Source organism: Balaenoptera acutorostrata, chromosome 8 (genome assembly GCF_949987535.1).
Source record: "Balaenoptera acutorostrata chromosome 8, mBalAcu1.1, whole genome shotgun sequence".
NCBI lineage: Eukaryota > Metazoa > Chordata > Mammalia > Artiodactyla > Balaenopteridae > Balaenoptera > Balaenoptera acutorostrata.
In genome coordinates this window covers 55844291-55867030 of record NC_080071.1, presented here as the reverse complement: position 1 = coordinate 55867030, position 22740 = coordinate 55844291, and the positions used below count along the sequence as shown (strand labels likewise).

At 33.5% G+C, this 22740-nt stretch overlaps 1 protein-coding gene across 3 annotated transcripts in view; it reads left to right on the top strand.

The window, feature by feature from the left end:
• The window catches only part of PGAP1 (post-GPI attachment to proteins inositol deacylase 1), an 81975-nt gene that overhangs the window by 36997 nt on the left and 22238 nt on the right, over positions 1 to 22740 (top strand). For 2 of the 3 annotated variants that reach the window (XM_007190457.2, XM_007190456.2), the window contains exons 8-19: positions 790 to 895; positions 1910 to 1965; positions 3412 to 3495; positions 7302 to 7348; positions 8103 to 8154; positions 11892 to 11969; positions 15347 to 15422; positions 19302 to 19375; positions 19483 to 19534; positions 20024 to 20090; positions 20533 to 20641; positions 22320 to 22358. In XM_007190457.2, the coding sequence (XP_007190519.1) occupies positions 790 to 895; positions 1910 to 1965; positions 3412 to 3495; positions 7302 to 7348; positions 8103 to 8154; positions 11892 to 11969; positions 15347 to 15422; positions 19302 to 19375; positions 19483 to 19534; positions 20024 to 20090; positions 20533 to 20641; positions 22320 to 22358 (840 nt within the window). Of the gene's footprint in view, positions 1 to 789; positions 896 to 1909; positions 1966 to 2293; positions 2439 to 3411; positions 3496 to 7301; positions 7349 to 8102; positions 8155 to 11891; positions 11970 to 15346; positions 15423 to 19301; positions 19376 to 19482; positions 19535 to 20023; positions 20091 to 20532; positions 20642 to 22319; positions 22359 to 22740 lie in introns of those variants that run through there. The other variant, XM_057551244.1, reaches the window with a different exon arrangement.

The following is a 22740-nucleotide window of genomic DNA, read 5'->3' as shown; positions in this document are numbered from 1 at the left end:
TACCACATTTTAAACCACAAGATACCATATTTAGTATGTATATTTATTAAAGTAAATCAGCTTCATAGAGTTAACACTGTTAACATTGGAATCATGTAGTCATGGAATGTAAATATTTTTCAGTTTTTCAACCTTGTTTTAATTGTGACTCTATCGCAAATGTGTTTAATCTGTTCAACTATATACAACAGTAGAATCAATTAAAATTTGTATTTGACCAGTTTGTATTTTAAATGACATTTGGTAAGTTTAGGAAAAACCCCATTTCAACTAATGAAGAACAGGTGAATCTCAGGTATATTATTTAAAAATTATACATCAAACTAATTTTAACAAATCAAATCTTGTTTTCCATTAAATTCTAAGGTGAGAAAATGCTAATACTAGCATGTAATAAATTATAATTCTGGATGGATAAGTATTTTACAGACACATTTTAAGGGACAAATGAGAAATTTTTGACTAATACTGCTAAGAATCAAAATATTATGAAACTGAGCTCTCTTTCACAAACTCAGTATATATGATAGACTAGACTAAATATTAGACAATAAAATGTTAGGATATGATTCCTCCTCCTCAAGAAGCATATAGTTTAGGAGGAGAAACAAACATATATACAGGGAAACTGTAACTCAAAGCATAGTTAGTCCCATGTTAAGCACTTAGAACAGTGCCTGGCCCAGAGTAAGTAATTGTTGGCTCTTGTAATTATTACTTGAAACAAAGTTTCATTAGGTCATCACAGTGGATATAAAAGGATACAGAATGTATCAATGTTCTTTCTAGATAACTCAAAATCCCAAGAAGAAATTGTCGGTTTTGAATCACCACTTCATAAGACACCCAGCAAAACACTTTGAGGAAAATCCATCAATAATTTCTGACTTAACAGGTCGGTAGTAATAGCATGTTTTAATTTCAAGTAGAGTTTTGAGTATTATTTTTAGGTAAATTTGTCCTTAGCAGACAAATTCTTTGAAACTGTAATGCTTCAGGTATTATAATCCTATTATATTTTATTAATTTCCCTATGCTGGTTTCTTATGAGGTTCTTGGCTAAGGAAGGGAAAAGTAAAAAAGCAATTTGCAAGATGTTGCTGATAAAATTTTGTACTGAAAATAACATGACAGTAGAAAAATTTTAAAGCGTTAAATGTCTCTATTCTCCTGACAGCCACATAAAATAAATTCTATATTATTCTTGACTTAGTTTCTCAGTATCATTCTTCAGTCTTTTGGTTTAACAGCATATCTTTTGCTGGTAAATTTTGTTTTTATATGTATCTGTCATACTCTACTTAGTTTGGAAAATGAAATATTTGTTTTCTTCTGTTGATACTTAGACATCAGAAAGATTTTTTTTTTTTTTAAACGGCTCTGATGTCCTGCGAGCCATCTTTTTTTTCTTTTTTCTTTTTTTAAATTTATTTTATTTATGGCTGTGTTGGGTCTTCGTTTCTGTGCGAGGGCTTTCTCCAGTTGTGGCAAGCGGGGGCCACTCTTCATCGCGGTGCGCGGGCCTCTCGCTATCGCGGCCTCTCTTGTTGCAGAGCACAGGCTCCAGACGCGCATGCTCAGCAATTGTGGCTCACGGGCCCAGCCGCTCTGCGGCATGTGGGATCTTCCCAGACCAGGGCTCGAACCCGTGTCCCCTGCATTGGCAGGCGGATTCTCAACCACTGCGCCACCAGGGAAGCCCCAGAAAGATTTTAAGTGCTTTACATGATCTGAGTGCTCCTTGGTGATGAGCATATAGAGAATATCTCATTAGATTTTCTATTTTAAAATAGCCAGTGTTCAGGAAACTGCTTCTTTTTCAAATCCTGTTATGATTGAGAAGGATTCAGTAAAAGAAATCACTTAATGTTTTTTAAAAAGCCAAACAAATTAATTTCTTTTACCTTAGGGACATCTGTGTGGGTTCCAGTAAAAGTGTCCAAATGGACCTATGTGGCTTACAATGTAAGTATACCACCAATGGATTTAAAATTTTTTTTCAAGAATATTTTAGTATTTATTTTTCAAAGCTAGACTTTTTAAAGAAGATAACAATGTTATTTTCCCATACTAAATCAGTTTAGTAATAATTCCTTAATATCTGGTCAGTGTTCAATTTTCCAGTTTTATCATAACTCAAATTTTTTGTTGTTTCTTTGTTTTCCAATTTGTTTAAATCAGGGTACAAACAAGGTGTACGTATTATTTGTTGATATGTCTCTTATTCCTCTTTAATGTCTAATACTTCCTTCACCCTTTTTTTTCCTTGCAGTTTATTTGTTGGAAAAAAAAAAAACTAGTCATTTGTCCTATAGAGTTTCACACAGTCTTGATTTTGCTGATTGCACTCCTGTAATGTCATCCAGTATATTCCTTTCCCTACTCTTTCCTGTGACTTGGTAGCTGGATCTTGGATCTAGATGCTTCATCAGATTCAGGTTTTTGTTTTGTTTTTGTTTTTACTAGACTCGCTCTCTTTTTGTGATGTTAGCAGCTATTGATGAAGAAGGCCTAGAGCCATTAATAGGGAGTACAAAAGCAATGAGACTCCGATTATTCCTTCTTCATTTGTTAACTGAAACACTATATAGAAAAACTTCTCATCTACTAAATTTATCAAAAGGAGAACAAATTACAAAGGAAAAAAATGATAATTCTTTGGATCTTATATTTACTGGTTTTTAGAATAGTGAGTTGGCTCACAAACACCCTCCATTAGTGACCGTAAGATGTTTTGGGGGGTTCTTCCTCCAGTATTATTATGAGCTTAAACATTTTTGTGTTTCTGTCTAAACTAAAATACTAAAATTGTTCTATCTTTGATACTAAAATTGCTATTAAAACTGTTCTGTCCTTGACCAGTGGAAGCCATTTCAAGGTAGGCTCCTGAATCTTTTTGATATAGCTGCTCTTTAGTTGTCTTTGATATTTTCTTCACTATCTAGTATGAGAAAGTATTTTAGCTCATTGTGTACCATTTCCCATCCCAGACCTTGAATCTGCTTTTTCTCAAAGAAGCTCTTCCTATTATTTGGGAAACAGTATCTGAAAACCATAATTTGGGCACTAGAGATGTTTATGGCTAGTGAGTTAGCATTTCTAAGGCCTTTTCAGTGAACAGAGCTAGGAAATGTATTTTATCTTGGTCATAAGGCCAAAAACCAAACCCAAACAAAAAAGACATGCATTCATACCGATACTTCCAAGACAAATTCAGGTCTACAGAGTTTATACCTGATCTATCTTGCATCTGTATCTTCTTCTTCCCATTCCTAGATTATTGGTTCTCAACAGCACCAAGAATGATAGAATTAAAATAATTAATTAGAATAATTATTCATTACTTTATCTGAATTTTTGAATGATGAAATTATCTACTCATAATTTATTGTGTTTTCCCTCTTTTTTTAGGAATCTGATAAGATATATTTTACATTTCCCCTTGCAAATCATAGAAAAATCTACACTCATGTCTATTGTCAGAGTACCATGCTGGTAAGATAATTGATACACTTTATGTAAATTTAAAAGGCTAACTGTTGTTTATTTTTAAGATTCAACTAGTATCTAGTGGATATCATTTTTAGCTATGAACTATTATTAAATCTAATTAGTTGAAAAACACTTATCTGGAACAGAGTATTGATTGAAAAGTACTAATCAAAATGCTTCTGTAACTGATAATATATCTATACTATTAGCTTGTACCTTTACCTCTAGTTTAGGTTTTTCTACTTTAGTTTCACTATGTTTAGGATGAAGGAATTCAGTTCAGAGCTCCTTTAATTCTAAAATTCTATTAGTATTTTACAGAATAGATATATTTAAGCAAAGCTATCCTTTGTTTTATAAAGTAAATCCTGTTTTTCCCATGGCTTCCATACTAAAATTTGCAGTACTTTTTATACCAAATATTCTCTAAAATAGTATAGTAACTTTTTGTTACAGTGTTATCTAGACTTACAGTATCAGTATGATGATTTTGTTTGTGTATTTTTTTTTAATGAATACCTACTATGCTAGAAATATGTTAAGACGCTTTAGCATGCTTTTGTTATATTAGGTCTGTTTAAGTAATAATTTATCAGCACTTCTTAATTTCAGGAATTTGTTTCCCAATTTGGGTTCCTTTCTCTCTATTCTGATTTTTTCCCCTCATGTCCTAGGATTCTTCACTTTATATTTGCATCTTTCATAATTTAAGTTCCCTCGTTTCCCTTTTGTTGGATTATTTGTATTTTTTAGGACTAGGATCTAATATATCACTTAGTTGGTTGATACCGCCATTTGATATATAGTAAAGTCTTTAGAAAAGATGGTAGGCAGGCACTGTGGGCTAGGTGCTAATGAATACTAATTTTACTGGAATTGCCACAGTTTTGCATCTCTCACCAGAGAGAGACTACCATCTCTCAGCCTAAAATTTGGATGGGTAGTTTATCCCAAGAGAATCTGGCCCTGAGAGTGATGGCTTAAAATATCCACACTCCTACTAAATTCCAAATCAGAATGTCAGTATTATATTGAGAAAAATCCTTGCCAAAGTGCAAATTATCCATTTGGCTTATTGGAGGATCCCTTTTATATAATTAAGGTCCATGGGTGAGTATTACTAGTCATGTGGAGAATTTGTTTTAAATGTTTTCAATTTTTACCATAGAAGTTTTCAAACATACAAAAGTAGAGAGAGAATATAATAACAAATTCTCATTTAATCATCACACAGCTTTAACAGTTACCAATATTCTGCCATTCTTACTTGATTTGTCCCTTCCTCACTTTTTTTGAGTGAAGCATTTTTAAAGCAAAATCCAGGTATTTTATCATTTTATCATTTTATCCATACATATTTCAGTATGTTTTTATAACAGATAAGAATTTTACATATTATTATAATACTAATAATATTATTATATTATGTTATAATAATGTTATTATATTATTTTATCCAACAAAATTAATTACTTATTCCTTACTATCATGTGTTATCCAGTCCATGTTCAATTTTCCTCTGTTCATTTAAGTTTTAAGTTAGCTTGTTTGAATCAGAATCCAAAAAGTACATACATTGCATTTGATTCATATGTCTTATGTCTTTTTTTAACAGCCCCCTCTTTTTTTCCCCCATGCCATACATTTGTCCTGGGTTTAGTTGATTGTATTCTTGTGGTATCTTTTAACATGTATTTCTATCCATTGTTTTGTGTAAACTGGTAGTTAGATCTAGAATCTTGAATAGATGCATTTTTTTATGGTATGAATGTTTTATAAGTAGAACTGCGTACTTATCATATCAAGAGGTATATAATATCTGGTTGTCCCACTTTCATTGACAAAAATCAGTGGACTGATATATCAGTGGACTCAGGTCATATTGGCCTGACCGATTCATTATGAAGTTCCTAGTCAGTCTTTCACCTAATGATTTCAGCAGCCATCGAGGACATATTTTTTTTTACTGTAGATAGATTTTTTTTTAGATCTATAAATTTTATAATCAAGTAGCATTTTCTTTTCTGTGCACTTCAGGAGTTAGTAAATTCTTTTTTTTTTTTTAATTAATTAATTTATTTATTTTTGGCTGTGTTGGGTCTTCGTTTCTGTGCGAGGGCTTTCTCTAGTTGTGGCAAGCGGGGGCCACTCTTCATCGCGGTGCGCAGGCCTCTCACTATCGCGGCCTCTCTTGTTGCGGAGCACAGGCTCCAGACGCGCAGGCTCAGTAGTTGTGGCTCATGGGCCCAGTTGCTCCGCGGCATTTGGGATCTTCCCAGACCTGGGCTCGAACCCGTGTCCTCTGCATTAGCAGGCAGATTCTCAACCACTGCGCCACCAGGGAAGCCTCAGTAAATTCTGAGTGACTTTTTCTAAGATTTTTAATACAAGTTTTAAAATTAGCTGAGTTAGGGGTGTTTACTAGATGACCTGAAATTGTTCTTTTGACACCTTCTAGGTTATAACAACATGGTGTTTAGGGTGGATTTGAATAATACTTTATTCAGTCTGTTAGTGAATGAATCAGAATTCTCTAGACACCAAAGTAAGTAGTGTGCAATCTTGGCAATTTTCATAATAAGGGCTGTCTTTGAGTTGCAATAGCTTCAAAAACCTATTACAAAAGTGAGTCGGATCTCGAGAGGTTGCTAGATTCTCTTTGTCTAGGCTATGCAGATCCGTTCTGTTGCCTTGCTTTATAATGTCACTTTGTTGTTCTGGTAAACACAGGTAACTGATAAAAGAGTTTACCGAAGTATTTTGCCAGCAGTGGAGAGTAGAGAAATACCACATTGTTTTTGTTTTCTTTCAGCTTGCTTTTCTGAATTCTTGAAAAATATCTTAAAATTTTATTTAAGCTCGATGAGGGCAGAGGGTATGTCTGATTGATTCATCATTTTTCTTGAGGGCTTAGCATAATTCCTTGGCCCTGGAATGGACTTTATAAATATTAATTGAATGAAAGGATTGATATTTTTATTGTCCTGTCTGTATACTAAGGAAAAATGTATGTAGCTGTCTCAGCAGTGTTTCTCATTCTCTTATGCCCTGGTAGGATTTCAGTAGTTGGATCGTTAGATCTTGGAGCATTGCTCTTACTACTTCATTAAAAGTTAGAGTGAAGATCTTGGGTCATACTGCTTTTAAATGACTGAAGCTGAATACATAATATTGTTAAAATACCACAACCATCTCTGCAGCATTCCCAGTCTGCGCTAGTAAAGTAACAACTAGCTTTAGTCTTAAACCTTTGGAATTGTGCTTCAATCCAAGCACATTCTCAGTTGCATAAAAGTTATCTGCCTAGTAATCAAATGAGAACTCAAATGATAAACTAAAAAGCTGTACTTGGATTGTTATTTTTAATTACTTGGCTCTGGAGTTGGGTTTTTTTTTTCTGTTTGTGTGAAAGTCTACCTCTAGTTGTTCACTCTTCTAGTTTTGTTAAAATATAGGTTACTTTCTATGTAAGTACCTAATTAAAGTGTGGACATTGCTGAACTCTAAAAGTGTCGGTTCAGAAATTAAAATTGCTTAACAGTATGCTGTGGAGAGATAACCCATCAGGTCACTCTCTCATACTGCTGCTCCAAGTTACTTGCTTACCTGTCTATGTTGACATTAGATTCTTTGCCTCACCTTGACCTGTTTGACTTTTGAGAACATTTTGAATACATTTCTAAACAATAAGTTGTTATTTTATGTTTCCATTGTGCCTACTGACCCTATCATAAACAGTGAAATGCCTGTTTTATATAATTATTTTCTACAATATTTAGTGTGCTTTATTTTGTGTTATTAATCAATAGGATACAAATAGCTGGATTTTTGGCTGCATAAACAGCACTTCTATGTGGTAAGTGTTTTGAACATAAGGCCCTCTGTTCATTTTTCTCAACATAAGATATACTCAAATCACACTTTCAGAATAGCTTCAGATTTTTTTTTTAAAGCTTAACAGTTTGCTTTTTTCTTTTTAATATAAATTTATTTCTTTATGGCTGTGTTGGGTCTTTGTTGCTGCGCGCGGGTTTTCTCTAGTTTCGGCGAGCGGGGGCTACTCTTCGTTGTGGTGCGCCAGCTTCTCATTGTGGTGGCTTCTCTTGTTGCGGAGCACGGGCTCTAGGCACGCAGGCTTCAGTAGTTGTGGCTCGCGGGCTCTAGAGCGCAGGCTCAGTAGTTGTGACACACGGGCTTAGTTGCCCCTCAGCATGTGGGATCTTCTGGACCAGGGATCGAACCTGTGTCCCCTGCATTGGCAGGAGGATTCTTAACCACTGTGCCACCAGGAAAGTCCCACTTCAGATATTCTTAAGCTCATTTTGCTACTAAACTAAGTTATAGTATTGATTTTAAAGTTAAAAATAAAGAAAATGAACATACTAGTAATTTTTGCAAACATTGATAGTTGGTTGCTAGGAAAAACTACGTTTTGTTCCCCAAAGGACTACGTGGATAAAGTGTATTGTGTTAGACCTATTAGACTTGAGTTCATTAGAACTGTCTTTGGTAGGTCTATAGATGGTTTCTTTTTGCTCTGAAGCTTATTTATAATTTATAATACTTTAATATATTTGTCCTTTAATTATATTTTCATATTTATTTCCAAGCCGGCAAGGGGTTGATTTATCATGGAAAGCTGAACTGCTGCCAACAATTAAGGTAAATTATGTATTTAGAATGTTAATATCCAGGTGAAAAAATATTTGGGCATATAGGCATGTACAGTATGGTCTTTGATTAATTCATCTAGGTATTAAATAAACTTGAAATTTGCTAAGATACATTTTAGAAATATTTTCTCTGGAAATATATTTAATGGAGAATAACATGCAATTCTTTTCTAGCTTTCAGAGGTGAAAACTATAAGTCATCAGTCCTAAATAAAATTAAATCTATATGTTATAGCATCATACTAAGAGGTAGATCAGTTTTTAAGATTCAATTTGAGGGTTTGTTTGGAATGGTCTGTCTTAAAATATTAAGTTAAGAATATACTCAATTCATTTTGGGGAGGACCTACAGTAGGGAAGTAAGCATCTCAAAAAGACACAAAGCAATTTTCAATTTCAGTATCATCTGTGGTTAAGCACTTCAGTAACTACTTTTATCTAGTACTCCATGGAATTTATTTAATAATTGTTAGTGATTTCCTTAAGCAACTGTGGTAGGTCAGCACATCTTTACAAAAGGCAATTTGCACACTCACAAAATCTATTGTTGAGAAAATAAAACAGTTCTAAAATGTGATGAAAATATCTGTTCTAAATTTCAAATTGTATTTATTATAACTGATAATCGTATGCCAGAGTTGATAGTTTTTAGTCTTCAAGTAAATCTATACTTTAGAATATATTGTCATAATGAATACTATATTCATAGGGTTGAATGTGAAGTCCTCTGGTTGGTCCCGATCATCTCCCTACTCCAGTTAGTTATTTGTGCTCATGAATGTTTATTTATCTGTATGTGTAGTCAACTCTGTCCTATACCAATGAGAAGAATGATGACAGGATGAATAATTGCAAGTCACGCTTGACTTTGGAATGATTGCAGTTATTTTTTGTGTCACCTTGGTCAGTCTTACTTTGTGCATGTTCATTCATGTGGCTTTGTATTGATAAGACAAATAAGTGATTTGACTCATAACATTTTTAAGGTCTCTCACTAGTTCTAACTGTCTAGGCAGGAGCAAAGCAAAAACAGAAGTATTGGGGTATACTTACTGATCAATCATTCATAAGATATATTAAATGTTTCCTTGAATTTCCAGTTTGGATATCCTTTCCAGTCTGTAATTTAAGAGTTAGGAAGAAATAAATCATTAAAAACCCGATAAAATGTTACTTTGCTACTATTTTTTAAAAATTATTTCTTAAATCATAATATCCTTTTTTTTTTTTTAAGTCTCAAAGATTTAACAATGTATTCGTCTAGTTCTAGACCCCTGTGTTGTTTTTTCTAAGTGTAAGAAACAGCTGGCTGAGTAGTAGAACAAGTTCTTCCAGCTGCTTTTTTTTTTTTAATTTATTTATTGTATTTATTTTATTTTTGGCTGCGTTGGGTCTTCGTTGCTGCGCACGGGCTTTCTCTGGTTGCAGCGAGCGGGGGCTACTCTTCGTTGCAGTGCGTGGGTTTCTCATTGCGGTGGCTTCTCTTTGTTTTGGAGCATGGGTTCTAGGCTCTCGGGCTTCAGTAGTTGTGCATGGGCTTAGTTGCTCCGTGGCATGTGGGATCTTCCCGGACCAGGGCTCGAACCCGTGTCCCCTGCATTGGCAGGCAGATTCTTAACCACTGTGCCACCAGGGAAGCCCCAGCTGCTTACTTTTTATAGTGGATACTAGAAGAAAGTGCCAGGCGGCATTAAAAGCCTACTGGAATTTTGGGAGAAAACTGGAAGAGAAAAGTTAGAAAATGAGGATTATAATACTCTGCTATCTTAAGCATTCTCAGTTGAAAAGGATTATAATCATTAAATGCAAATAAACTTTTCCATTGTAATGAAAATCAAAATTATATATATATGTGTGTTAGCCATTTATAAAAAGCACACAAAATTATTTTGCCACGAAGTTGAAGGGAAAGGAAAGATTGAAGTGAAAAACTCTTGTGGGTTTTATTCATATTTATATCATCTCAACAAAGGTAGTGTAAGATGAGAATCATACCACCTTGGGCACCTCTGCTGACTGAACTGTTAATGAATAGACGGACTCCTCCAGCAAAGCACTTATAAATTCGGTTTAGGGCCTTCACAGCATGAGTCCCATGGAACTTTTCTGTCATGGTACAATGAAGACAGAAACCACAGCAGACCAACAATTGGGTAAGCCCAAATGGACTTATTGCTAAAAAACAAACAAAACAATTAACTTTGAAAAGAAATCTAAGTTAATGAGAAAAATTACCTAGTCACTGTTGTGCCTAAATCATACTTTAGCACCACAGCTTTGCCCTACACACAGCAGCAGAACTTGAAGGGTTTCTGACATCCAAACGCTGGTGTTTGATTTTCTGTGTGTGTTGCCTCAGCATTAAGGTCATTTTACCCTTAAAACACTGAAAAATTTCCAAACTTCATATTAACCTTACCTGTCAGTGTAACAATTTCATGAATATTATCTTCCCAAATTCCTACTGACATTATAACTATATGGGAACTTAACTTTATAAGTAAATGTATTTTGACACACTGATATCTTTTTAAAGTATTCTGATCCTAAAAAAAAAAATTCTTGAGGAAAAAAATTATTCTTGAGAATAAATAACAAAAGCTCTCAGTGGATAGCTACACAGAGTAACCATGGTTCTTTCTAATTAATTTACCTTTCATATTGTCTACCACCTGTCTGGTTGGTTTCAGTTGCCTTTAGCTTTGGTTTGTGTGGCTCTTTTAAGGCCTTTTAATTTACATTAGAATATATAAGTCTGTTGCAGAGACTTTGCTGAGTAAGTTGAGGTGCAGCCCAGGAGTTTAACAAGCACTCTCAGGTGAATCTGGTCAGGTTGTTTGAGGACCACTCATTGACAGTTCTCTTTAGAACCTCTATCCAACTTGCCCACATTGGTGCTTCGGAAGGACAGTGGAGAGTATTAAGTGAAGAAATTTCTTAATGTACACAGATTGTCACAGCATATAACTACTCACACCCTCGCCACATCTACTGTCAGAAAAAAAAAAAAAAAAAAAGACTGGAAAACTGTATTTGGTGGCCTGGCTTTTCATCAGGTAGACCAGTCTCCAATCTATTCATTCCTCAAAATATGGACTGTAAGGTAAGGTCTTTAGTTCTGATAAAAGAATAGATGCTCATTTGGTGAGGTGCATTATTAGACTTACTGTGTTCATGTCACTTACTGAATAAGTTCCAGGGAATGATGTTCATACACATCATTAGCCAGCAACTGTTTATTACTTGGGCTAGATCAGAATCATTTGAGATTAAGCTGGAATTCTTCCATCATATTGAGCATCCATTCATTCATCAACTATTGAATGCTCTTTGTCATATACTACCAAAATAACTGTAGAAATCATACTGTAACATTATACAAAACAAGTAGACAAATTGTAAGAAACATCAAATCTGGAAATAATTATGTAAAATAATTAAATTTAATGTTAAATGTCATTTATTTTACATGAAGGGATACAGTTCAAGGAATATTTTTGGCAGTCCATATTTACATAATTATTAGAAATTTGACCTTCAGCAGGCTCACTGACCTGAAAATGTAAACATGGGCATTTTATGAAGTACTGAACATAAAGTTTGAAGTCAGTTTTTTCATGACTTACTAGGTAAGAAATAAATGTTTGTAATTTGTCTTTCTTTTAACATGCTTTAAGCTCTATATATCCTGAGAAATAAAATCAGCTTTTTTTCATCCTTTTTTAGTCTCTGACGTTAAGACTTCAAGACTATCCATCTTTGTCTCATCTTGTTGTTTACGTACCATCTATTCATGGAAGTAAGGTAACAAATTAAGGCTGTTTTCAGAATGTTTGGGGATACTCATGCTAAATATTTTAAGTTATTTTTTGATGAATTCTTCAGCTTAGGGCTTATCTGAAACAGTGGCCAGGTTGGTGATCCACCTAAGACTGTTTAAAGCATTAGGATCATCTACTCTAACTTGAACTAAGCAGAATAAATCCAAGTCTCTTTGTTTCAAGTGGGAATTAGTTCTACTTTATCAGTCTTTCAAAATCTGTTAACTATTGAGTATTCTCTTATGTGCAGGACTATGTGCCAGGAATTATAGGAGGCACACAAATGAGAAAGACATGAACCCTGTTCTCAAAACGCTACGTACTGTTGGGTAGGGGGAGAGAAATATATTTGGTGGCCAGGGAAAGGGTGAGAATGAAAGAGTTATCCAAAATGTATAAAACAAATCAGAATATAGCAAATCCATGAAAAGTGTTAAAGGGGGAGATATCTCTGATTGATGAAATCAAAAAAGGCATGATTATGAGGTGATATTTAAAATTGCCTTAAAGGATAGTTAGGGTTTTTATAGGTAGAATGAATATTCTAGACCTGGGATATCTAATATGGGAGCCACTAGCACATGTGGCTATTTAAATTTAAATTAATTAAAATTAAATAAAAGTAAAAATTCAGTTCCTTAGTTGTATTAGCCACATTCCAGATGTTCCATAGTAACATCATTGCAGAAAGTTATAATGAACAGCACTGTTGAGACAAAGAAATAGTAAGATCCAAACATGGACAGTGTAGGGTACGTTTGGAAAATAGTGAATAAGTAAATAGTAGTTTTAAAAGGATGGCTACCATGGGTAGAATAGTAGTGGAAGAAAGTGTGGAAAAGAAGTTAATGGCCATATTCTGGAGGGCCTTGATTGGAAGATTCAGGGCTTTATAGAATTCAGGAGTCAGTAGGGAACTGAAAGGTTTTTCACCGTAGTAGTAATGGGATCAGAGCTATTTATTTTGGAAAATGAATCTATTTATGGTATAGGATAGATTAGAAAAAGAGAGAACAGGCACCTCATATAGGATTATGAAGGCTTGTACTAGTGAAGTGGGAGTAGAAATAAAAGGATGGTGATTTTTGAGAGAAGTAGGCAGGGAAAGAAGAAGATAGAGGTAAAAGACCCTCTACTCCCCTTTCCACATTTCACCCAGCAAACTTACCCTTCAAGATCTAGCCTAAGTGTCCCTTGTTTTCCTTTTCTAGACTACTCCAGTAACCTCTTACTTATTCCCAGGATACTTTGTTTATAACTTCTTTGAGGAATATATTATATCGAATTATAATTTATTTGTTTACGTCTTTATTGCCATCACCATAGTATGAATTCATTCAGAGTAAGGACCAGATAGGTTTTACTCTACTTTGCATCCTCAACCTTTAGTGACTACCACATAAATGCTCAAAAAAGTGTTCCTTGAATGAGAAAGTTAATGAGATTTGGGGCCAATATCATAGGAAAATTTAAAGGAAAAAAGAAAAGGGGATGTAGTTAGGAGAAGTCTCAAGGATTGAGTCTCACGAGTACCTTATAATGGATTCATTGTTTTGTTTTGCTTAGCTCAAGTGAGAGGTAATTCAACATCTTCAATACTAAAAGCTCTCTTTAAGGGTTTTTCTTTCAGGTAAGTTGGTTTTGAATGAATTTAACATCTTCCCAAACTTGCAAAGGGCTTCCTTGGTTATTCCAAGAAATTAATGAGCGTTTCACAAATAGCCAGTCTTAGTGGCCTAATAAATACTTAATGTGTCTTAACGCTCTTTGGAAAGTAACACTGCTGACTCTCGTGTTGCATAGTATCCAATCTCACAAGGATGGTAACTTAGGCCTTTCATAATTTCTATGTGTCTGTTATAGCTCATCATCAGAAGGATACATATATTTAAATAGGCAGTTCAAAATTTTCTTGAGTCAACTAATCATCTTAATATAGTTTTCCAAATGTAACTATGGAATTACTTGCATTTTTTGATGACGGAAAACAAAATAATTAAGTCCATTAGAAATTTACTTACCTTGTGTATTTCAGAGACAGACTCTTGAATTCTTTCTTTTTTGGGTAAGGGTTTATTCCATAAAGAAATGGCCAAATTTTAAAAGCGATAATAAAAGTTGTATTATTTTAAATACCTGTTAAAGTGATTTAAAATCGCTTCCCTGTCTCAGGCAATGGCTCACCCAAAGATACTTGTAAAAATAGAATGAATTATCCTGTTGAATAAATGATTTCTCTATAACAGCTGTTTTCTATAGTGAAAATATCTGACAGTGTTCTTTGCCTTCTAATTAAAGAGGGAAAAATAAAAGCAGAGCCCCTTAGTTTTTTTCTTCTATTCCCTCGTGTGTGTACATTCTAATAGCGTTTTCCTCATCTGTTTTTCATTTTCAGAAACAGTCAGAACTCCACCCAAGAGGCAAACAACATAACACAGCTTAAAATACAATCCAAGGTGTAGTTACTGGAAAAGCCTAGCATAGACCCCACTGACTTTCCACTTATTGTAGACAGCAAACTACTTGCTAGCTACAGTTAGGCATCAGATTAATTTCTTCCTCAGCTCATATAAATAGATCAGAGTAATTTGGTTGGATTGTGGAAATGATTTTAATGAAACTGTTCTTATTGTAGACAGCTGAGAACAAAGTTCGTTATGCCACTGTAGAAATGTTATTAGATAAGAAATGTCATTACAGAAATTGCAGTGATGCAGATGTCACATTTTAGGTTCACTTTTTTTGAGATAGTGTTTTTTTTTCTTTGTACATAGTGAATCTCTTTTCCATTTATTATAATCTCTGTTTAGCCTGAAATAATCTTACATGAATAACATTAGCCATCTGTAGATGAATGGCAGTATGTCTCCAAAAGCCTTTTGTAGTCTAATTAGACTGCTGAAACATACTAAATATGCAATTTTTTGAAAAGATGTAACAAAATCACATTTCCTTTTGAGTATGAAAGAATTCAGAGATATATTACCTAAATTCTTAATTAATCTTGAGTTAATCTTGGCTCTTAATGCTTCGATCCATCGTTTATGGTCCCTCTTCTATAAACACCTAAAACTAGCTGCAAGAAAACTTTGCTGTACATCTGCTCTTATAGAAATGACCCTCTAATAACTTATCTATTAAGTTAAGCTGTATCACCAAATTCTCTTAGCTTAGCATCTCTCCTTGAGGAATTCATGCCCCCTAAATATAACCAGGGTTAGGGTGTGATAGATAATAGATAATACCTTCTTCAAAACTGAAGTTTATAGATTTTTGTTTTCTACTCAAATATCAAGTGAAGATATTTTACTATAAATTTAATTCTATTTTTTCCTAATAAATCAATGTTTTATATTCCAGTTTGTTGTAGATTGTGAATTCTTTAAAAAAGAGACAAGATCCATACAGCTTCCTGTAACTCATCTTTTTTCCTTTGGTAAGTACTTTGATTTTGGAAATCTTAAGAATTGCTTTTATTTTTAAGAGTGCTGATTTATTTTGCCAGTTAGTTGCAATAATGCAGAGCCCTGTAACATTAAGTGTTTTTGTGTATTTCAAGTGTAGTTCTTAGAATAACCACGTGATATGGCTTAGTGGTTTGACTTTTAACTGGACCAGCAATCATTTTCTGAGAAATGAACTTTATTTTTTTTTATAGACTTTATTTATTTATTTAAATATTTATTATTTATTTATTTCATTTATTTTTGGCCACGTTGGGTCTTAGTTGCAGCAGGCAGGATCTTCGTTGAGGCATGCAGGATCTTTCGTTGCGGCGCCCAGGCTCTTCGTTGTGGTACACAGTCTTCTTTCTAGTTGTGGCGTGTGGGTTTTCTTTCTCTAGTTGTGGTGTGCAGGCTCTAGGGCGCGTGGGCTCTGTAGCTGTGGCACGCGGGTTCCAGAGCGTGTGGGCTCTGTAGTTTGCGGCATGTGTGCTCTCCAGTTGAGGCACGTGAGCTCAGCAGTTGTGGTGTGCAGGCTTAGTTGCCCCACGGCATGTGGGATCTTAGTTCCCTGACCAGGGATCGAACCCGCGTCCCCTGCATTGTAAGGCGGATTCTTTAGCCCTGGACCATGAGAGAAGTCCCAGAAATGAACTTTAAAATAAACTTATCCATGATCATACACATTTGCAGGTAATTGTCTGTGTGTATGTGTTTTCACATGAATTTATACTACATATAGGCCCTTTTTATAAAAGGTTTATTCTAAGATATAAATTACTACCTGCCGTCTGAAGGTTTCAAGATTGCTCTAAATATTTCCCATTTTTTTTGTTGTGGTAACATACACATAACTAAATATTCCTTTAAATTTTATTTTGAAATAATTTTAGACTTACAGAAAAATCACAGAAAGAGTAGAGTTCCCATATAGCTCTCATTCACCTTAACATAAACAATAAAATTGTCAAAACTAAGAAATTAGCACTGGTACAATACTGTTAACTACAGTTTTATTTGGTTTTCATTGGATTTTCCACCAGTGTTCTCCAGGTTCCCATATTGCATTTAGTTGTCATGTCTCCCTAGTTTCCTCTGATCTTTGATAGTTCTTCAGTCTTCCTTTGTGTTTTATAACTTTGAGGCCCTTGAAGAGTACTGGTCAGTTATTTTGTAGAATATCTCTCTATTTGGCTTTGTCTAATGTTTTCTTATAATTAGATTGAGGTTACGCATTTTGGGCAAGAATATCACAGGAGCAATGTGAACTTCTCAGTGTATCATATCAGAGGATACATGATGTCACTACGTCTAATTACTAGTGATGTGGACCTTGATCACTTCTTGCTTAATGTGTTATCTGCCAGGTTTCTCCAGTAAAGTTACTGCTTTGCTTTTCTCTTTGTGATTAATAAATATTTTGGGGGAGATACTTTGAGACTGTGTAAGTATCCTGTTTTTCTTCAAAATAACCCACTAATTTTATCATCCATTGGTTTATCTAGTCTGAAGCAATTATTACTGGCATTCTATAATTATTGGAATTCTTCCTAAGCGAAAGTTGTCCCTTTTCCCCCATTTATTCAGTTTTTATTTATGTCACTATGGACTTATGGATATTTATTTTATTTATTTGGTTATAATGCAATACTATGGTTACTTTTGTTTTTTGCTTAAGTTGCTCCAGCTTTGGATGTTGGGAGCTCTTTTTAAGTTGGCTCTTGTGCTCTTTTGGCATGCCCAATTTTTTCAATATTTTTCTTTTGTATTCCATTCGTGAAAAGAATCTGTTACTTGAGAGAGGAAACTTCCTTTAAGATTTTTATCCCTCCCCCACCTTTTTTTTTTTTTTTTTTTTTGGTTGAAGAATACACAGAACAATACAGAAATGACAACTCTAAACCACCTACCTCATTAAAAATAGCAAGCTTATAAAATAAGAGATCTACCCTCCCTAGGTCAAATTTTTGTAATTGTGACTCCATGATTACACATACCATATTCAGTTCCATGTTCATAGAGGCAAATTCTTCTTGTTTTAATATATGCTCAGCTAAACTGATTAATACTGTATAATGATAGGAAACTGGTTTCCTAGACATAATGGATATAGGTGCTTCTGGAATATGCTAAGCAATTTTAAAGTTAATCTATTAAAAGAAAAATGGGTCTTGATTTCTTCAGGTAAAAAAATGAAATTTTTATTGTTGCTAAAATATACTCTGACAATAGTATGTAACTGATGTCCACCAATACTTTTGATATCTTAGATTTAATAATAAATTAAGACTTGAACTGTTTTAAAAGTGAGAACATTCAGGGAAATTTATGCTTTGATTACTGGTGAATGTCTCACATTTTAAATTATAACACAGTCGAACACTTGTGGCTTATTTGTTGATGTTAAACAATCTTCCAAATGGGCCTATCAACATTTTAATAATAATGTTCTTTCTAAAATCTTCAAGGTGTGAGTCAGGCTAAAAAAAAAATCTTTTTTTAATTAGTAAAGTGTTCAGCTTCTGATTTCCCTTTTGCCATAGTGGAAAGCAAAATTTTAAATTATTTCTTACCTCCTGTTAGAATTTTTTAAACACCCAAAAGTTAGACCATCTTACTTGTGAAGAAGGGTACCACAGTGAATAGTATTTTAAATTAGATTAAGTAGAATGTGAAGTATAATTCATATTTACTAGTTTTTCTCCTATTGTTCATTTTGAGTTGCCTTAAATTCAGTGCTGTATTTTAAAATATTGGTTACACTAGGTACTCATTAAAATGGTTTGTAGTTGAATGTGTAAGTTAGCATTGTGTTTCAAAAGTGATTTATTAATCACAGATTAATGGTACACCTTGTATTTAGCAAATTTGTTTACATGTTGATAAAATATCCTGTCTTTTTTTTCTTAACTCCAAGTATACATCCTATAATATAGTTATGATAATGCAACATTATGAAAAAACTAGTTATGTGTTTTAACTGGTGCTAAATGTGACTGACAGAATCTTAACATCATACAGTATTTATTTTTTAATTAATAGAATTTCAGTGATATACTTGGTAAACTATTTCAAGCCTTTTCTGTCTATTGCACAGTGGTGGTTTGTCTTATTGTTTTCTCTTTTCAAAGAAGCATCTGAACACTTGCATTTGCATATTCTTTTTTTGTAAATTACTTAATTTTAACATCTATTTTTCAATTATTTATTTATTTATTTATTTATTTATTTTTGGCTGTGTTGGGTCTTCGTTTTTGTGTGAGGGCTTTCTCTAGTTGCGGCAAGCGGGGGCCACTCTTCATCGTGGTGCGCGGGCCTCTCACTATCGTGGCCTCTCTTGTTGCGGAGCACAGGCTCCAGACGCGCAGGCTCAGTAGTTGTGGCCCACGGGCCTAGTTGCTCCGCAGCATGTGGGATCCTCCCAGACCATGGCTCGAAGCCGTGTCCCCTGCATTGGCAGGCAGATTCTCAACCACTGCGCCACCATGGAAGCCCGCATTTGCATATTCTTATCCAAAGGCATTCACATGTAAGTGGATGCGATTTTTAAAATTTGATTAAAATGTTAAAAAAAAAAAAATCTACCAAGAAAGCATACCTTTTTGAAATTGGAACTATGTAGTGATTTTTTAAAACACATAAATGTCATTGAAAGTCATTATAAATGTTATGCTTTGTTCAAAATTTATTGAAGGAGGATTGGATTTTTAGGAGTTCACTCCTCCATACTGAAAGCAAGAACCTATAAACTCTTTTCTAATGTTAAAAATCTGTTGGCATTATTTTAGACATTGTTTAAGCAGTCAGTACTTTTGTACTTTAAAAAAATTTTTTTTGGTATTCTAAGTAATACAGTACTTTTAATTCAATAGGATTGTCTTCAAGGAAAGTGATATTAAATACAAGTGGCCTGTTCTATAATATAGAGCTTCTGAACTTTGGACAGGTAATTAATTATCTTGACAATAACAGGACTTGATTTTACTTTACTGTTTAGTTAAACAAACTTATAAACTTGTTTTTTTTTTAATTTTTGTGGTCAAACTCTATTAGATATACCAAGCTTTTAAAATCAACGTCGTAAGCAAGTGCTCAGGAGTGAAAGGTAAGTGTATTTCTGAAAAAATAGTATTGTCATTTGAAGAATCATTAGGTCTTCACTTGAATTTTCTGTAATACTTATTTTTCCATATATTTTATATAAATTAATATTAAATATATGATAATAGAAAAGCTGTTTATATTCCCAAATGGATTTAACATAGACCCTTTCTTAACAGTAAGCATCTTCATCTGTTTCAGTTTAAATATCCACGTTTTAAAAATACTGTATATCTTGCTGTTTTATTGTAGTAATAATTGAGATTTAGCTGTTTAATGTTTTTCCAGTTTCTTTTACTTCCCATATGCTCTAATATCTTGTTGTAGGTCTAATTAAACATTATTATTAAGTAATTCTCCATAATTTATTGTGTGATATAACTCTTACTGATTATTTTTTAATGAAATGAGTATTGTGTAAATAGTTAGGTATTATAGTAGTAACCTTAGTAACATAAGGTTAGTAATACATATTTCCTTTATGTTTCCACAGAAGAAATTACTAGTATCTATAAACTTCATATTCCCTGGTCTTATGAAGATTCACTAACCATTGCACAGTAAGTATATGAAAGAATTTACCTTAAACTTTGTTGTTTTTGAATAATACATATTCTACTTAGTCTTCTTATTTAAATCATAATAAAATTTTAGAGAAATTATTACAGGGCCTCTGAGTAAAATGTAGGTATTCTTTATGTAACATTGTGCCCGTAAGATAATATAATATTATAAGATACCATATAGTATTCTTATTTAAGCGATCTAGAATTTAAACCTTACTTGCTTCAGATATGAACCTCTTTCCACCCTCTCCCCCAATTTCTGTGTCCTAGAAGGAGCATTCAGACAACTGTGATACGACTGGAAAAGTGTCAATCCATAGTAACGTGTGTGGCATCTAGCCTCCTTACGTTATTTCACTGTGTTGTGCTGAGCATTGACTTAGCCATGGTTATTTCACAGCATTTTGTATTTGAGAACTGATATTTATCTTTTCAGGGTTCCATCTGCTACAGAAATTTCTGTGAAACTCCATATTGCTCAACCAGAAAATGACAGCCATGTAGCATTATTAAAAATGTATACATCATCAGACTGTCAGTATGAGGTAAGTTATATGTTTGCTTAATTTTTAGGATTTAGTTATAGAATAAACTGGAAATATATTTTTATATTTGCCTCAGATATATGGTGATGCGAAAGCCAATTAATATAAGAGAGAGTTAGTTACTTATGATACTTTAAATAGTCTCCATTTTGCCTGTTAGCACCACCTCAGTATTCCTTAGCTGGACCATTAAAAGTATGTATCTTAATAAGTAATAGAAAATAAAATAAAAATTGAGACTGCAGATTAACCTTCTCAGTTTGGAAGCCCAAAGTCCAGAATCCTCCATAAATTGAAGAACTTCATGAAATCAGCTGACATGGCTATACTGCAGTAACTGGCATGATATATATTTTCCAGCACTACTGGATAAGCTTAAGGATCTTCTGTTCACTCATTATTTTAAGCTCTATTAATCATTAATATGTGCAATTTAGTACCTGTTGGTTTTGTTTTACAATCACGTAGATCTCTTTGCACTGAGAGAAGGGAAATGGGCTCGAGAGTAACATTTTATTTACATATAGATTCATGAACTAAAAGAGTTCCTCTTTGTATAAGAACATACCAGCTTCTAAGGATTCCAGATTTAAGTGCTTGAAGTATACATTTCAATGGTGGTTTTGGTTTATGTGAAATATCTTATTTCTACTCAGTTGCTTTAATTTGGATTCTTTATTAGAGCTAACTTTCTTAGGGTAAACTAGAATTGGTAGGTCAAGTGAATATAATCTGTCCTACAAGCTTCAGTTTGACCTATATTATGAGTTATTTTAGATTTCATGGAATTTATTAATGCTTTGATATCTTGCTTTCTGTTTCTAGCATTGAAGGATTTTGCAGGGATATAATGGTTTTCAGCTCGTGCCTTCATATTTCTAATATTACTATAGAGACAGAAAGAATTGTGTTAGTAATTTGGCTGTACTGCATATTCTCTTAATGTCCATATTTTTACAAATACTTTATTTTTTTAAAAAGTCCATGTATTGACAAAATATAGTTATTTTACAACTTCTCTATGAAAGATGAATTTCCTTTTCCCAGACTTCCTAATATCAAAAGAGTTATATTTATGGCAGAGATAATTAATGATGAATTTCTTTTTAAAGTGTTGTTTTGGCTCAAATTTTATTACATGTGATCTGTTTGTTCCTGGTATTATATCATGTGAAACCTATTTTTATGAAATTTACTCAGAAGTGGTTTAGCTTAACTATATTTAGTACCATACGATTGTAGGTTTGAGATTTTAAAGTACAAGTTACATAAGTAAGTTGATTAATTTGTGCTTTATTTTTCAGCAAACATACGTATAGTTTCTGACTCAATCATTCAATAAATTCCTTTAGCTTGTATGATCTGGTAATAAGATATTCTGATTAATTAAATATTCTAGTTAGTAAAGGGTTACCACATATCGCGGTATCATATGATACCACGTATCATAGCATTCATCCAATTGGGAAAGAATTAGATTACAGAAAAAATATTGAACAGCAAAACCACAGTTGATACAAATTAAATGTTGATGGTTCAGAGAATTCTTTTAAGCTCTTGGGTACCTTTAGGTTCATCATTATAAAAAAATTAATGATTATGCTTAGTGCTCAGTTTAATAAAATGTGAACTAGAGTTTAGGGAAAATAACCTTTTTTTAATAATTGTTTTAAACTAGGTGACAGTTAAGACTTCCTTTTCACAAATACTTGGACAGGTAAGAGAGACTCCTTGTCGATTATTTATTGCCTTGTGAATAGAAACTGTAAGGCAGGGATTGTAAACGTTTTCTGTAAAGCACCAGATATTAGTATTTCTGCAGACCATATATAGTCTCTTGCCACTGCTGCCACTACTGCAGCTACTTCTTTTTTCTTCTTTCTCCTTTTTTCTTCTTTTTCTCACGTTAATAAAATCTGAAAGCCATTCTTGACACACAGGCCATAGTTGGCCACCCCTGGCTTTAAGGTGATGCTTTCATGTTTGATACTTCCTAAAAATGAAAGTTGATTCCTGATTTTCGAGAAAATTAATATTTTTGGCTAAATGGATATCATATTAAGATTTCATATTGCTCATACGATGCTATAATTCATAAT